The sequence below is a fragment of the Coloeus monedula genome, assembly GCF_965178545.1.
Source record: "Coloeus monedula genome assembly, chromosome: 1".
NCBI lineage: Eukaryota > Metazoa > Chordata > Aves > Passeriformes > Corvidae > Coloeus > Coloeus monedula.
The window spans coordinates 133,157,563-133,175,737 of NC_138781.1; the positions used below are offsets into that span (position 1 = coordinate 133,157,563).

The 18,175-nt window shown below is 34.8% G+C and overlaps 1 protein-coding gene across 1 annotated transcript in view; it reads right to left on the reverse strand.

Annotated features, from left to right (window-relative positions):
• The window catches only part of MMP16 (matrix metallopeptidase 16), a gene marked incomplete at both ends in the record, with an annotated part of 162,874 nt that overhangs the window by 59,845 nt on the left and 84,854 nt on the right, over window positions 1-18,175 (reverse strand). Inside the window, 2 exons of the mRNA XM_082298872.1 lie at window positions 4,704-5,008; window positions 11,455-11,577. Coding sequence (XP_082154998.1) covers window positions 4,704-5,008; window positions 11,455-11,577 — 428 coding nt within the window. The remainder of the gene's footprint in view (window positions 1-4,703; window positions 5,009-11,454; window positions 11,578-18,175) is intronic.

Here is an 18,175-nt window from a genome sequence, read left to right on the forward strand (position 1 = left end):
AAAAGGTTTAAACTAACTTAAGTACATGTGGACAGAAAAATGTGAAATCAATTTTGATAAACCAGAGCAATAAGGCTAATATGAATGCCCCTTTCAGTTTTAGTACAGAAAGATAGGACATAAGACAGGATTTTTCTGCAAGCTACTAGAAAATTTACAGAGACAGTACCTATCCCAGATGCTCCCTGGCAGTGACTTTGAATTTCATCACAGTGATTTGAAATACTGCCATTGAAGAAAATACTTTGAAAAAATATTTTTGTTGTGGGTTTTGACAGTACACTATCTCTGAAGTACTGCCACTCCTACGGAGAAGTCATTGTCCTGTTCTGGATTTAGATACATCTTTAATTGTCCATAAATTTTTAATTAAAAAAAAAAAAAAGAGGTGATATATATCTTCTAAATGGATTGGGGTCATGGGAACAAGGAAATCTCTCCCAAGTCTGAAGACTGGTATATTAAGATTTCTTCCTATTCCTTTTTTTCTTCTCTTTTTTTCTTTACAGTTCTTAAGTTCAGAAGAAAATAAGGATCTAAAAATTTTCTTAATAAGTGCTGATTTTTCAGATATTTACTTATGCAACTTGATTTCCATCTCCTGTTTATTCCTTTACCTTTTTACATGTTTAAGTGTAAATATTGTGGAACATTTTCCTGTAAAATCACATCCATTTTGATTTGCTGTTCCTGAACAGTGTTTCTTCTTCTGCTGTATTTTCCAAGTGTTACCAGAGTTTTAATTGAGACTGCCTAGGAGCACAAGATACTTTGTAAGGTGCCTGAAGAAACCATTCTGTTCCAAATAATTTACAAAGCTAAAGCTCTTATCTCACCTGAACTCTAGATAGGCAGATCATAGAGGAAATGGAGTCTACTGTAAGTGAAACAGCCTACTCCTACAGGAATTTGAAAAGTAGTTGTCCTAAATGAGAAAATAGAAGATGAGAGCTGACTGAAGGAAGGTTATAGTCCAATGCATACACTTTGTATAAAGTATTGAAAGGATACCATTCCCTTTCCTTATTAAAAAAATAAAATAGCAAAAATAAAAGGAAAAAAAGGGCATCATATTTTATCCTCCAGTTTCTCCCTCATTCCCCAGCAGAAGAAATTCTGTCCTCGTTTCCACTGCTTCCCTGTGATGCTAAGTCTATTGTCCTTCTTTCTGGCAATACTTCTAGGATCACCTGCAGGCACCACGGATGGAAATTCAGAGAAAAGTCCTCCACAGCTCAGCTGGAGTTGAGGTACCAGCTGTACCCTGCTTACAGGGTATTATGAAAGCAAAGAAATAGATCATTGTAGAAAGCCTGTGAGTGTAAAATTGTATGACAGGAGGTTTTTTCCTGAGCGACGGGCCCATTAGTCTTTACTCCTACAAAAGCCTCATTCATTCTTCAGAATGAGGGAGGAGTCAAAGCACAGATCTCTTCCCAGAACATGATTGATAAGATAACATACCATTGAAGTGAGAACAAAGGAAAGCCGAATGCACTGTGCAGATGATGTATTTCTATTGCAACTGTCCTTTGAGTCTAGAGGATTATCAAACCAAAGCAAAATACAAGAAAATCGACCAAACATGATAAGAAAAAACCCCACCAAATCAACCAAAAACCTGAAATATGAAGACATGGCAATCAACTAGTCAGAATAAATTGCTGTAGTAATTAACTACATTCAGAATACTGATTTTGTATGATTCCTTATTTGGAATGAAAATGACTTTAAAAAGGACTGCAGTTTATGAAAGCATTTCAGTAAGTTGCCTGTCTTTTCTGAGGTGGACTGGTGGACTGTATGTAAATTGTTTTCATTAGAACAGTACAAGGTGAAGAATAAGGCTAGAACTTTTCAAAAGGACCTTATCTTTGCATTCTTGCTGCTAAGTAAACAAGTTGCTCTGTGTTTTTGAATCTCTCTGGAATACTGGAAGAGGAATCAGAGAAAATCAGCTCCTTGGGGTGAGAGTTAGTTTAAGAATAAAAATAAATCACCAAATCTTTTTCCCATTCTACTGGATTTCAAATAATACAACATGTAGGTGACTATTGGACTATTGGAGCAATGAATCTTAAAATTGACACTCATCTGGGAAAAATGACTCATAGCTAGGATAATAAATATATTTTTCAACCTTCTGCTTTTCAGTGCTCTGAGACTCAGCTCAAAATGATAGGAAGCCTAAGAGAACTGTAAGTCTTTCTTTCCTGTCAATCCTAAATGGCATGCTTGTCTTCTTTCTTCCCCTGGAAATTTTTTCCAGGAACAAAAAAAAAAACCCAAAACCCCCAAAACAAACAAACAAAAACAAAAAACCCCTAAAACAAAATAAAACCAAAACCAACAAAACAAAACCCTTCATGATCCTCCAGGATTCCTAAACATAAGCTAATCAGTAAGACAATCAGGAAAACCGGGCCTACCTGATAGCTAAAAGTCACCAATCAGACAAACTGGCACCCTGCACTGGCAGATGAAATGCACATATATTGCAATTTCTAGGGTTACAATGACAGGTGAATTTTCTCTGGACAACAGCTATTACCTATGATCCACAGTTCATACCATTTCAACAATAAAACAGACAGCTGCCAAAATTGTTCAGAGAACTTGCATTGGTAAGGTATTTTTATTAATTATCATGTATTTTTTTTAAATCTTTCTCTTTTTTACAGTGAACATTCCATTTTAACAGGAATATATGTCCCTCAAAAAAGTATATATGAGCACACCAAAGTGCATAAGTTATCAAATTTGCAGAAAAAATTTCCAATGATAACTATTAAACCTTCATGATATAGATAACAAACCTTTTTTAATATAAAAGTTCAAGGTTCTAAGATGCATAAAAGCACAGTTCTAGCGATAGCATCAATTTACTATCCCTTGATTTTTTTCATCAAAATATATTAAAATTCTTTAATACAAGCAGTAGTTTTTGAAAACTGCTCTACAAAACTCAACCTCAAAAGCTATATAAAAAAGGAGTGCCATTTTGCACTATGCAAATTGTTTAAGTTAAAGGAGAATGAGACAGCCAGAAGTTCGCTCATTTTCATACAAGGTGTGGAACTGCTCCAAAAGTTATCCCAATTTAAATTGACATCCTGACTTCAATGTACACATGCCTGTAGATTTTCCTGAGTGCTTGAAGCAATAGCTCCAAAACCACAGAAAACTGCGTGCAGTGTTGGTCTCCAACCAACATAAAAAACCAGACACATGAAATCACCTTCATTTACCCTCACAGTGCTGTGACTGAGTATGCACCTGAACTGCACAAACAGAGGATTCCCACCAGTGCTCCTTTGAGCTAAACGTGTGAAGAGGGCAAATACAAGCTGTGCAACAACACAGATTTTGCTCCAGTAAGAATCTAGGGATTGGTTCATGAGAAAAAAGGGTCTTGAACCCATTGTGCAGCTGAGGGCTTTCACAGGGCCATACACAGCTCTTGCTTCAACTGACGCTGGCACAGAGGTATTGCACGGATGGAATAGTCACAACAGCATATTTATACTCCTAAAATATTAAATTAAGGTTTTGTTGCAGACTCCAGGCTACAAATACTGCTACATATAAAGCTCTGAATTTCACTTGGAAGATCTCAGATAAGAAAGGGAAAGGAAAGGAATTAGATAAAGCCTCTCATCATTCACAAACTCAATGTAACATTGAAATACAACAGTTCTGCACTTCTTGTCATCCCTGTTGTCTTTTGTATGCCAGAAACATCCTATTTGTGCGTCTGTGCATCTTCTTTTGAGTATCGCTGTTTGCTGAAGAGAGCTGTCAAACTTCACGTAACTGGCTTAGCGAGATCTACTTGGACAACTGAAGCTATTTGGAAACAAAACCTGTCACAGCATCGAACACAGGATATGTCTACAGAAAAGCTCTTCTTTGATACTGTTTTTCAGAGATGCAAAGTTAGACTTAGCTTTAAATTAGCATTCCCAGATAATGGCAGTAATTTAGTCACATCACCTTAGAGCTTGGCAATGGCCAGATTTTAGTTGTGAAGAGTAACTTTAAAGGGCATATTTAGTCTTTATTTGGTAAATTTTAGGTACGCCAACTGCACTATGCTGTCTTTATTTGACTATGGGTAATGTACTACTTAAGTAAATTGGATGTGTTAAAATTAACAATTCCAAAAGACATTCAAAAGTTTTTGGGAAACACCAATTCTTCTCTTGGAACTTTTCTTGCACCTTTAAGATTTGCCTTTAAATGCTGCCACTGCATCATCATAAATACAAACTGAAGACTAGGTTTTATTTTTTACATTGGTATCCACAAATTGGTGGGTAGCTGGAGGAGATCTTAACCTCTCTTATATCAGTACTAACAAATATTCCACATTTTCCCTAAACCTAAATAAGTTTGACATGTTAAAAAGTGCAAAATTAATTTATGTAAACATTCAACAGTACAACATTTGAATGATCACAAAGTTTCCTAGTAAGAATTCAATGTTTTTCAAGCAAAACATGTTCCTATACTGTATCACATTTAGACAGATATTTTTCTGCCTAGGATTCAAAGAGACCGATCAACCAAATATATTTCCAAAATAATGTTAACCTAGGAATGAAAACTATGTGGCTTTAGGAACAGGGGAGCATGGAAGTAGTTCTGTTAGCTGAAAATTCATGCCACTCATCTATTTACTTTAAAATTAAATCTTCTCTTACCATCATGATTGGGATTTCCCAAAGTCCATGGCTCATCTGAGTCAAAATGAGTGTCTCCCCCAATTCCTGGCCCAGGAAAATATGCATGAGCCAAAAATCCTCCCTCCCCATCAAAGGGAGAACTGTCTCCATGAAAACCTGATGCAAAAATGATAGTAATATCCACGTCTCTCTTGCCATTTTCTAATTCAATGTAAGGAACTTCTTCAAATGTTAGAGGAGTTACATTCTGCCACACATCGAAGGCACGGCGAATGGCTTTACGAGTTTCAGCATCACCTACTTTTGGAGTGACGTTCTTTATGCTGAAAGAAAAAGAGAAACATTACATAGATTAAATTTAACAGAGTGGTGACACTGCTAATATCCATTTTCCACTAATTATTACAAGTTCTGTGCTTTTAATAAAACATGCTAGTCTGGCACTATATACTTTAAGAAGAGTATTTTTAAACAAGCTGGCGCAAAATTATGGTGTCAATCTGTATAGCCCTTTAAGCTAGAATTTATTATGCTAGCTAGCTTACTCCCAGCAGTACAAAAAATCTTATCTTTAGAAGATTAAAAATATATTAAAATGAAAAATTCTTAACAGTGGGATAACCAGATTAATCAACCACTGACTGTTTACCTCCTGGACCACAATTAGAATCCATCACAGCTAAAGAATGTCATGTCCTTTCTGATCAAAGGAAAAGTGTTTTTAGTTAAATGAAATTTTAACTTATTAGCAACTTCATTACCAAAAGCGAGCTCCATGCTGTGACCACCAACCAGTATTCACAAAGCCTTGTTGCATTTGCAACTGGATAGATAAATTCCTTATCAGAAACAAAGCCTTTTGACTTCAATACAGGTTAAGATGTCCTTTTATGATCTGATTACATCTATAAATCTTGCATAAAACTGTAGAATCCGTCAGAGAAATCATTTTATAGAAGACATGTTCTAACTCAAAAATATGTATTTAAACAGAAATTTCAGTCTTCATTACTTCTTTAAGTGCAATATATATGAGAAAGGCCAAAAAAAATCAGAATTTAAGCTTACTATCATAGTTATTAGTAAATTATAGTGAAATCATTTTAAAAAAATATTTATTTTCATTATTGAATTCAAGGAAAGAATGTCAATAATCAGTTTAAGACTTGTCCAATTTTCTGCATCATTTCCACTTGATTCGTATAGGCAGCAAAAACTCTATTAGGTTTGTGTCTGCTCTGAAACTGCTGCAATCAGATTCTCTTTGTTCATTTGACATGTGCTTGACTGAATGTCCAGCACAAATTTCAGAAATTGCATAGTTCTAGAGTACATGCAATATTTTTGTCAGTTTGCAAAGCATGACACATTAAAGGAGAACAAATACACTTTCATGAATAAATCTAGAATGATTGACTTGTTTGGCACATTAAATATGCTTGATTATATGGTACTTATGTTTATATAAATGGAAACAAATCTTTCATGTGTAATTTTATAGATTTTACTTCATATATGCATTTTGTTCATAGGTTCATGTAGAAAACATAAAGTTACCTATTTGGACTTCCACTCAAAAATATATTATTGTACTGAGTCCAGTAGTGCTGTCTAACAAAAGCATAATTTTTTTTAGCTGGTATGTATGTTCCAAAGACATATCAACACAGGCTATAAGATAATATATTGTAGGAAATCCACTGCTTTCCTTGATCTTTTGTTCCAAAGGTGATTTAACCAATCATTACATACTTGTGCCTATTCTATTCTTTGCCTAGCTTGTATTATTGGTTCTTGTTCTGTCTTTCTCTCTCACATACATGAACTTCAACATTTTTCCCCCATAAAAAGACATTTAAAAGACATTTCTCCACTGCAAAGTTATTACCTTTTTGTGTCTAAGAAATTAGAATTTTGAACTCTTTAAATCTCTTGTTATAAGACATTTTCTCCAGTCTATTAAATATTTTCTGTGATTTTTATTCAACTCAATCCAATTTTTTAATGTTATTTTAAAACTGACTCTGTCAGAGCTACAAAGTATTGCAGTACTGATCTTGCTGTCAGAGAGAAAATGTCCTCTGACCTGTAGGCATGACCTTACTCTACATGATGTAAATATCACGTGATGTAAAGTGCTTTTTATGATGCCCTTTCATAATTATTTGCTCATCAGTAATCTTATGATCAGTGTTGCATTGCTTTTTCTGTGATTAAAAAAATATTGGACACACTGGATCTTCTATCAGCCCTTGCAGTACCCCTCTCTGCAAGCTCTCTCTTTTGAGAATTAGGATTCTTTGAGACATTTTAATTAGCAAGTTCATAAACTACTCAGTCTGTGCCCCTTGAGAAAGTACAGCATTTTACAACCTGTCCTGTGACACAAAATCAAACCACATCACAATGGCACGCTTATACTGCCCCTACCAAAAACTTGACAACGGTTCACCTGTTGCTATGCTAAGAATGTCACTTAAAAAGCTGGCAGATGTGCTCTTAGTCAATCCTGGTGTGTGCTCTCTAAGGCACGTGTATTGCCTGAAGCAGAGTTCTTTGAAGGATTAGAGCCTCTATTATTTGCCATGTATAAGGAGTATGGCAAATGACTCAACAGGCTTTCATAGAAAACAGAGCATGTCTAGCAAAACTGAAATACTGATGTAGGAAAAGCTCATCTGAAATGTACAGCTTGGACTTTGTTGTTATGTTTTTTTGTATTTATGAATCTTACCAATTGGTCGAAGTCACACTTTCGTCTTAGTAAACAGAACAAAAGAAGGGTCTTCTGCTATTATATGTGAAATGAGGAAATGGATAAAAATAGATTGGAATTTTCTATTGGTGTTAAATTGATTAATTAATTGGTCTAAAAGATTTTGACTCAAATGTTAAAACTCATTTTACATTTCTTACTTTTTCAGCACATTGAATTAAGTTTTAATCACTGATTACAAATGAAAAATTAAGCCATTGTGCTAGTTTCACACTCACAAGCTAGAGTAGACTACCTATGATAGCAGACATTTTCCATGGGATTCAGCTATTGACTTATTTTGAAATAGCATCCTACATCTCCAGATTCATTGTAAAGTAATATTTTTCAAAGCATACTTTCTGTATTAAAACTAGAGAGATTTCCAGCTTCCAAGCCAGCATTCTGGAGCGGGCAAGATTATACTGAAAAATGTAGCTTGAAAGAGAAATTATATAAATCAGCAGTTATTCCTATGTAAGAGTATTAACAGAAAATAACTGTCCATTTTTAATGTGTTAAACACAACACAGGTTCAATCCCAAAAGAGCAAATACCAACACTGTGCAACACAAACATTGAAATTGTCTTGCTGGGAACTTTGCTTAAAATAATCCACCAGTGCAGACATCTGAAACCCAAGTTATGTTACATTTCTTTCATGTTGTTTATCATACAACCTCCAAGGGGGAAGTACAGTAAAATCAATCTATAAAGACAGCCTATCAATTACCAGGGATACTACAACTCATCTTTTAAAAGTCTTTAGTTTAGACCTATGATTGCAACAGCAAATAAAGTCTCATATGAGCTCTTTTCTATTACATTTAGACCTACATCTTAAATCCAGCAATCACCTGAAATAGTGGTGACTCTCACAGGCAGTTAAAAAAAAAAAAAAGAGAGGCATTGGGTACCTTGCACTCAACATGTCCAGATAATGAAGCTCAAATAGAAGTGTAGGACATGACAACTCAGAACCACTCCTATTGCAAGGTGGAAGCATAGCAAGACAAAGGCATTAATAATAAAAATCCTTTATTTTCTAAGTATTACTTTCCTAGTCTCAAGTCTAATGATCATTTCACAGCAAAGTTCAAATGAGAGAAGGATTCAAAGCTGATCTTGACCAGACTGGCAGTGCAACTATATAAAGAGATTGAAGACCCTACAATTACTTTCCAAGGGAAAGTATTTTAGTAAACAAAAGGCGATCTATAAGATGAAACATTCACTTTCATGCCAATTTTTGCAAACTAATAAACTGAGTGATACTTTTTATAAGTTTTGAGAGCTGTTATCCTTAGACAACCACAGCCATGTATCAATTGATAACGGTTTTTTGTGATTATTGCTGGTTTTGTATGATTTTCAGCCTGATAGTGGCTTCAAGCCATATTATATATTTAAAATACATGTCTTCCACGAGAGCAATTGGATTTTATCACTGATATGCACTTTTCATGTTGATTTACTATTTCTACAGCTGCCAGAAGAGTATTGTTTTGAGAGTGTTATTCAGAAATCCTGAGTCCTATTGATTTCAGAAAAGCTTTGGGTTTTCCTTCCCTTCCCACTCCCTCCCGAAAATATCCTAAAAGAGAAATTATCCATGTTTCACTGACATGTTTTTGGCTGCATCAGCTTCAGGAGCCTTGCGAGATTGTCAGGATATACCTCACATGACTGTGTAAAATCAGTAATCTGAGATTTAAATAGATGAAAGAGCAGGAATTTCAACAGAGTAGGTAAAAAGATGCAGTCAGTAATCTGTTTGAAGTAAGACAGTTACAGATCTGTACTTGATATGAAACTGTTAAATTGAAACACACATTAAATTTGAATAAGTTGTTGACACAACCTTTTTATTTTCATTGATGTAAATCAAACCTAAACTGTTAATATGTTCCCAAAATGACATAATAAATGTTCGAATGGTAATATGTGGCCAAAAAATACATTATTAATGTAACTTCTAGTTATAAGTTGCTTCTTTGAAGTTCCATTTTGAAATTTTGCAGAACTATTTCAGGTTGAAAAATTACATGTTGAAAATAAAGAGAAGTTCCATGGCAAGGAGGGGGGAGGGGAGCTTGCTTTTGGGAGTATTTGCTGTGGGGTACTGGTTTTGGTTTCCAGAATTGTAAGATGTAGCATACACTGAAATGAGAGAGAGCAAGCACACTTCAGACTACAAGGTTTGACTGGCGAGGAAGGCACAGAATGCAGCTGGAAACTTGCAGGCTATAAAGAGACTGAGGAGTGGCACAGAGAAAAATAGAGCAGATAAATTATACTAGAGATACGATTAAAATTTTAGGAAACAAAGCAAGTTTCATTCATTTAACAAGTCATAAGCCTGTAAGCAGAGAATTGCTGAAGAGAAGTGTGTAAAGAATCTTAGTTCTTTTTTTTGGTCCTTATTTGCTTTGGGTTATTTTCTAATTCAAAAAAGATAATGGAACATTTTTCAAAATTCTAATCCAATTTAGGGTTTCTATTTTAAATGTATTTTGTATTGTAATTCACTGCAAAAAATATTACAGACTTATTCACTTCAAAGCTCTGTTTGACTGGAGGTCTTGTCAAAGTGAGAGAGTGAACATTTTCAAAGAGGGGAGGCAGGAGATAACTGCTATAAATTCTTCAAAGTGAGAAAGATCACTAGATCGTTGTCACTTAGTTTAATACTGGGCACCTTCATTTGTTATTTGGATTAATGCCTTGGGTGACAGTCCAGAAGATATACAAGTGGTAGGATTTAGACTATTGTAAAAAATTCTGTAAAGAAATAGGGAATCAGACTGTACAAATCAGAGTGGTAGAAAACCACACACCTTAGTAGATGACCATGTATGCCTCCTAAGTGTGCACACACCGCATTTAAATTCTAAAATGCAGATAAGTGTAAAGTGCTGTAGGTGGGCATTCTTATTCTAACCAACTATAAATTACATTTACATTAACAATAAAGGATTCCAGCCAATGCAATATACCAACCCCAAGGCAGTCGGTTGTCTGTTGCTTGATGTTATATCAAAATGTAATGAGTTAAACTAGAATTCTCTAATTTAGCCATAAACCACAGTAGTGACATAGAGTTACTAATGAAACTATCTCTTCACCAGGGTATGAGGAACAGTCTATATGACCAGTAGGGCTTATGAACTTTAAATTTAGTACTTGTATGGGTTGATGAATATTGGCACCAGTTAATGAATTTGAAAACTATTTTATCCCTCAGAAGTTACCCCTGTTGGATATTACAGGAATCCGTGATGAGACTGTGTAAATTTTCCAACAGTCTATATTGGAATCCTTGGTTTGCTGACAAATGATAGATTCTATATTATATATATACACTTATACACACTTTTTCTGGTTGACAGAGCTCTAGAGAGTATATCTTGAAAGTTTCCATCTAACTTTCCCTCCAAGGCCCCAGTGTGACAGCAGGCACACTGTGCTAACTACATGCCAGACTCAGGACTTAAACAGATGTATTGCCCTGCACACACCCCTGCGCCCATCATCACCTACGCAGGAAACGGTCGGGTAAGTGACTCATCAAATTATAATCAAATTAATTTGTACTTAGAACAGACCCATGGGCACCTACATTTTGCAGAGACTGACTCCTTTCAATAACCTATTTTACATACTTAAATTAGAGATCTGAGTTACATTACAGCACTCCTAGCTTCAGAGCATTATTATCTGAGAAGCTGCCAAGAAAGTTGAAAGGTAACATTAAGTACATACTGGGTGTTAAATTGATGCTGTAAGCTTTGGAGAATTTACTGGCTACTAAATACGTGCAATTTTAATGCAAGAAAACAGCTTGGTTTTTATATAGCACATACACACTTATAAGAGGTATCCATAGTAGCACTTTTATATCATACATTAATAATAAACTTTTCAAAATATTGAAAAATATTCAGGAATTTATATTTAAATTAAAAGTCATCACTATTAGTGACATTTGTATACCTATACAAATATCTTTAGTACCTGTAAGTGATATGTTTGTGTTGCCATTTCTGTCCTGTTAACGCGTAGCGTTTCCGACGAATGTTAAATTTGGAGCTACCTCTTGTTTGGTCAGGCACACCACATCGAGGTTTCTTCATCCAGCTGCAAGAAACAGCACCACACAATTAAAGAAACGTGAAAGGAAAATCATAACCACTGCATCCAACTAATAAGAACATGTAATTATTTGTATATATAATTTTATTTAACATATAAACTAATAAAAACAACAGACTGTTGGTGATCTTTTAATTCAAGATACTGAAATCGCTAACTTTATGATGCTATCAAGTTCTTCTATCTTCCTCTTTTTCCACACAATGGGAAGTTGCAACATGGCAACTGTAAGCTCCTAATGGAGATATTTAACTCGGGGATTATGCTCAGAATATTTAATGTTCTGCACAAAATCAAGCTGAAAAAGTCTAAATCACATACAATAAAAATGACCATTGCAGCAGCACCAGACTTCCCAGAGAGATGCTGTATTTCTACAGTGCTCTTCAATATTTCAATGTTTTCCAATACTTCAAAAACTTTAAATCTGCCAGCATTCAAAATATATTGTAATTAAGATGATATCTAATTCAAAAGCATAATTTCTGCAGCAATATCCTTGATCTGTTTCTCACTTTTAGTGTAAGGCACTATCTAGTTCAAACAAAATTCAGCTCAAGTTATTATTTTATATGAGTTGAATGGCTGCAGGACAATTTACCATCAGGAAGAGAATAAGACTGAAGTCTTTTACTGCATAAACAAAAGACAGATCTCCTCTGTTACTTTTTCTGGCTCATTGAACTATATTTCTATCATGGCAAACAATTACTTACGTAAAAGCTATAGTTTTCCAATGGCATTTACCAGAAAAATAGTCATACCCTATATTCAGGCTTTCATGGATGAATTTCTGACCATTAAACTGGCATCGTTTTATAAATAAATGTACACGCATCAGCTGTATATGTGTGATTGGATGACAGAAAAGTAATTTGAAATGTCATCTCAGAAAGTAGATTCCCTTTAAAACATGCACAGGTAATAAAAAACTCAAAAAAAGCAAACAGTCAACCATCAACCTCATTTTCATAAATGTGTGTGAAGTGGTTTCAAAGTACTTCTAGTACAGCTAGACTTGTAACACTTCATACATGCTGTAGCTATGGATATATAGCAAACTGTTTTTCAAAGACACAAGTAGGTGTTAAGCTCACCAGCCTGTGGGAAAGTACAAAATTTTCTTGATAGTACCAAGATGGCACTACACCCCACTTGCACTGATAAGAGCTATAGAAGTGCCTGCAAAAACTCTGATGGGTGACAAATCTATTGAGTAGTACAAGTGAGGAACCCAAAACTCATGAATTTAACTGCCTTAACTGAAGACATCAAGTTCACAATTATGTGTTTCAAATAAGAAACATAGAATGATTTGTTCTAATTTCTAGTAAGAATACTTATGCATGGCACATAAAACAGCCGATGTGCAAGGAAAACAATCTTCTTTCCCTAGTGCCTGCAAAGACCATACTGCAAAAATCTAAAAAAACTTTACCCCACCAGCATTTGCTGAAACACCCTGCAACTTTACTTCAGGTTCCTTTGGTTTTTGAAATAAAGTAACAATTCAACAAAGTAGGCATTAGGGATTTTTTGGGACAAATATTATTGAAAAGTTTAATTTGCTCTAATAATGAAAGAAAATGAAGGAAAGAAGTAAACCTTTGTTACAGACCAAAGGGCAATAATATTCTTCTTAGTAAAATGTTATATTTACACTTCATGAGATTAAAATTGGTTCAGACCTTCAAAAACTTTTAGACACTTTGTCAGTAATACTTTTTCACAGTGCATGTTAGATCAGTATGCAGCATTTTAATGGCAGGGTAGATATAAATTATGCTGTTGAAACTGCACACACACATTGCAGAAAAAGACATAAACATAACAAAAGATCAGTGTTCTCACCTTCAGGTGATATCCCTACACCAAGAGCAAGAAGCAAGGAATAAAGCAAAACCAAGTAACTATTATATTTTGTAAGAAACACTTTCCAAACATATTGTATAAAATATATAATATATCACTTATAGTTGTGTCATTTCAAGGGCAATGACTTCTAAATCATTGAGTTAGGCCTTCCCCCTCTCCAAAAAGTTTACATTATTTAGCTTAACTGATGGAGACCTATTTTAATAACGGGGTTTTCTCACTGGCAAGCTAGGGGCAGATAAGAGTAAATATTCTAAGTTCTGAATTTAAAAATTAATCTTCAAAGCTATTGAAATAATTTCTCAAGTCAAAAGATTCAATAATCTTATAGAGAAGTCTGTTAATGTAAAAATTTTTTCACACTTTAGAATTAATACCAAAAGTCAGGAACAACAGGTAACATGGATTCAAAAGTCAACATTGTATTATCCTAACACAACTACTGACCATCCTTTTTTAACAAAACATAGCCCAAAATAACACATTATGAAATTCAAGCAGTCACAATTTGTTCTTGCAGTGATTTTGAAGTAGTATGTACCTCTCAAGGACATTATGCTTGTATCTCTATTGGTTTGGACAACCAGGGGATGTTCCAAGTTGTCATGCTGTCTGGATCACTAATGTTCTTACTGTTCTTACATGAGGTCTGGGACTGTAGTTCACACAATATAAATCCAAATATAATTCAAATGGAAGTCATTGCATGAGTGGTTCAGTAGCTTTTGGGAAATTATCTTCATGAAAAATTTAAGGAAAGATGCAACTCGCAGCTGAAGAGTTGGAACATCACCAAATCCATCACCTAGATCTTAGCTGAGCTAAGTTTAGCAGTAGAATTTTAAACAAACTAGTGCATGACTAGTAAGGGAGCTCAGTATTTTCTAGAACAGAAATGAGGCAAAATGTTAACAACTTCAGACACATAAATTTCCCTTTTATTCCTTTAATATTTTAAATCTTTTTCAACAGTAATTTTTCTCACACTCACTGGGAGGAAGACTTCTGTTAGTAATAATCATTAAAGCTCATGTCATTCCGGATACTTAGGGCATGATATGGTCTTCCATTGGGGGAAGTGACAAATAAAACACTGATTTCTATTTTCTTCCAAACATAGATTCTTTTAACGTATTATGATCGAGGTCTTCTATGTTTCTGATTGCTTGTTAGAGTTTAATTTTTTGACCTGTTTTTTAAATGGTTTGAAATATGTTTCATTTTAAAACAGTGCACACAGGTAATGACTTTGCTTCTTTCTCATCACTTCGTTTTTGAACTTGTAGAAATATTTTCTGCAGCAGCCCCTCAAAATTAGTATTTTATAAGTACTCAGTAAAGAGGCTTAGTTGTGACTGGACTTCTCTATCTGTACATTATGTCACATCACATTCCTCTTCTAATTCCATTAGGTTGAATCTTGAGGAATGTATGTCAGGAAAATTTAAACATTTTAGACTCACAGCAAATCTAGAAAGATTAAAAGAAAAATATGCAGCAAAACTGTGATGCTCTTCCAGTAGAAAGAGAGATGAAACCAAGCTTCTTCTACCTCAAGCCATTTGCCTAACCATATTTTGTTCTTCGGTAGTTAAGAGGAAAAAATCTCTGTCACTTATTTTTCTTAAGCCTTCAGGAAAAAATTTTGACCTAACACAGAATCAAAACATTAGAAACCATACCTTTCATTAAGAGCCCCAACTGCTTTATCCCTAATCAAAATTGTTGCTAAGGTTGCACAATGGTTTTGTTGTTGTGGGGTCTGGGGTTTATTTTGGGCAGAGTTATAGAAAAAAAATGGAAACTAAAAGGGAGGATTCAACTTGACTTACTGGAACTTAACTTAGTGGCTGGAAAAACTACAGACATCTATTTAAGAAAACTACTGAATTATACCCCTAAACTTTTAGTGAGCAGAAAGAGGTATGTTTTCTAAGCATCTTTGCTTTTACCTACTGTAGCCTGCTATTACAGGATGTTACTGATACTTGCTAAGTAATAGAAAACAGTCAAAGAGTGATGTAAGATATTGTATTTCAGCCCTCATGATTGCTTTACAAGACTTCTCATTGGATATTTGCTGAGGGTACAGACCTTATATATACTTTTGCACAAAAAATTTTACTATTTACTAAGAAAATAAACAACTGGATCAATTTCAACAGCTCAGATTTAACTTTGTGACTGATAGTTAATATAAAAACAGCAGAGAGCATAAACTTAGTTAAAAGCTGATCTAAGCAATAAAATAAGCACATTTGCCATTTATTTATAAAGGATGGCATTAGAATAAAATGAAAGTTTTGTTATTATTGCACAGATTTAGTCAGCATCCTATACACGACCATTCCAACTGTTCTATCAAGAAGTTTGCAATGTAATCCTCAAAACTGCAGAACAAGTTTTGGGAATAAACATGTATAGCAGTTTTAAGAAAAGAACAACTAGTCTTTTTCTCCAATGTTTGTTTTAGGGATGCAGAAGACCAGGAATAACAACAGTGGGTCCAGTTTCAGAAGTGTTCTTTTCATGAAACATTGGCTGTGTTTGGTAGCATATAAATGAAATACAGAAAATACTGTGACACTCCATGCAAATTTCAGACAGTATTTTCATTGGGTTTGCCACTGTCTTGGTACTTGTATTCAGAACCTCCCTAATATTTTTACACCATTATAAGGATGTCTCTTCCTATCACTCACTCTTCCTTATCCCCAGCAATATGTATGCATCATTCTTTTCAAGTCACTTGAGAAAAAAAATAGCAAAAACCAGTGAATGCTGAGTAGTAGGGAGAAGATGAATACTGTTCATATTTATGCATACCAAAATACTCATTGAGGGATTATCTACTTCTCAGAGAAGCAAAATCCCCCCAGGAGACTTTTGATGGTGCTGCTGCTGTAGGACAATATTTCTTTGTTAGTACCCCCAAAGTTGGTTCCTATCAAGTTAACACTATGACTTTTTCAATTGTTTGTCCTTTTGAAGACAAAGAAGCACATCATAATCTCTTCTCGAGATGTGTAAAAGAAGCAGGTAAATCCTCATGCAGAAGATGGTAACATATTTTTTTATGAGGTTCCTGCTGTATTTATTATTTGTAACACCAGCATTGTTAGTGATTACAGCATATTAATCCCAGAGAAACAAATATCACATATTTCTGAACTAAAGAGTATATATAATTTCTGTGAAGATGAAAGTGAAAACAAATTTTGTACATTTCAAAAATGTACAAAATATTGCCACAAATGAACAACTGAAAAACAATCTACCCTTTATTATATAGTCATATCTCCTATGAATATTCAGTGATGTGAACTGATGGTGTCTTGAGGCAAGAATTTAGTTAAAGATAAGTTTTTCATTGTTTTGTTTTTTTCAGCACCAATATAAGTGTGACAAGCCTTTAAGAATCAATTCTGTTCATAACTTGACTCAAGTTAATGTGACTCCAAATATCTAAGTAAATGCAGCATTCATCCAGCGTGAGTTACATGTACATAAGAATTGCAAGGTATTAATATATCTTTCTGTGTAGAAGAAAATCATGCATCAAAAGATCTCAGACTCAATATTCACCACTTTATAAGATTAATGCTTTGGATTGCTGCATGGATAGATTTCTCCATCTCTTACATTGCAGAAGTGAAGAAAACCTTGGTGGCCAAAATGCCAAATTAGCAACATTAGCCACCTCCATTTGAATTTAGAATTTTGGGTTGGTTTGGTTTTTTCAATTCTCCAGCTGATACTCTAAACTAAGAGATGGTCTCTGCTTTCCCTTGGGTTACGCCCTTCTGTCTCCTCTGTGCTGCTTATTGTCTCTTACAAAGCTGCCACTAATGTGTCTTTAAAAGGGCACTAGTTACTGGCATAGCAGCACTCTCTCCTCAAAGATCAATCACTGAAGCTGTATGAAGAGCACAGACTCTTCACCCTGCAGAACGGGCCATAAGCATACCTTCGAGCATGGCTCTCTCACAAGGCATTTACTGCTATTGCACTGCATGGTCTAAGGTCCTTTAAATTCCTAAACGGAGTGATGTGTAATCAACTCACCTCCCCTGAGGGCAGCCACAAAATCTGCTTTGTTTTATTGCTTTTCAATGCAATAGAGTATGTGTCAGTGGAATAAAATGATTTTTCCAATCCTGCCAGCATTTTGTGTAGTCTCTTCCCTAAACTCTAAATGATAGAAAAATCATTAATGTCAGCTACTTTACCCTAAAAGAATAACAAAAGATGACACATCAGGTTGGGGGTGGTAAATGGGAAATGAAGGAGGATTTTCCCCCCCAAATAAGCATTTTAGAGCAGTAGAAGCATATTTCGCTGAAGCAAATGTTGACTATGCAGTGACAGCACTATTTAGTTATTGCTTGCTTTTCAAGGAAAGTAACTTTTCTGAAATCACAAGATAGTCTTTATCACAATTTAACTGAAATGAGTCCAACAAGCACTTCAAATCAGAGAATCAGAGAATAGCTGAAGTTGGAAAAGACCTCTAAAATCATTGATTCCAACCATTATCATGGCATTGCCAAATCCACCACATAACCATGTCCCTAAGTGCCACATTTACACTTCCCTGGGCAGCCTGTTACAATGCTTGGCAATCCTTTAGGTGAAGAACTATTTCCTAATATCCATCTAAACCTCCCTGGTGCAACTTGAGGCTTGTCCTGTCACTTATTACCCGGGA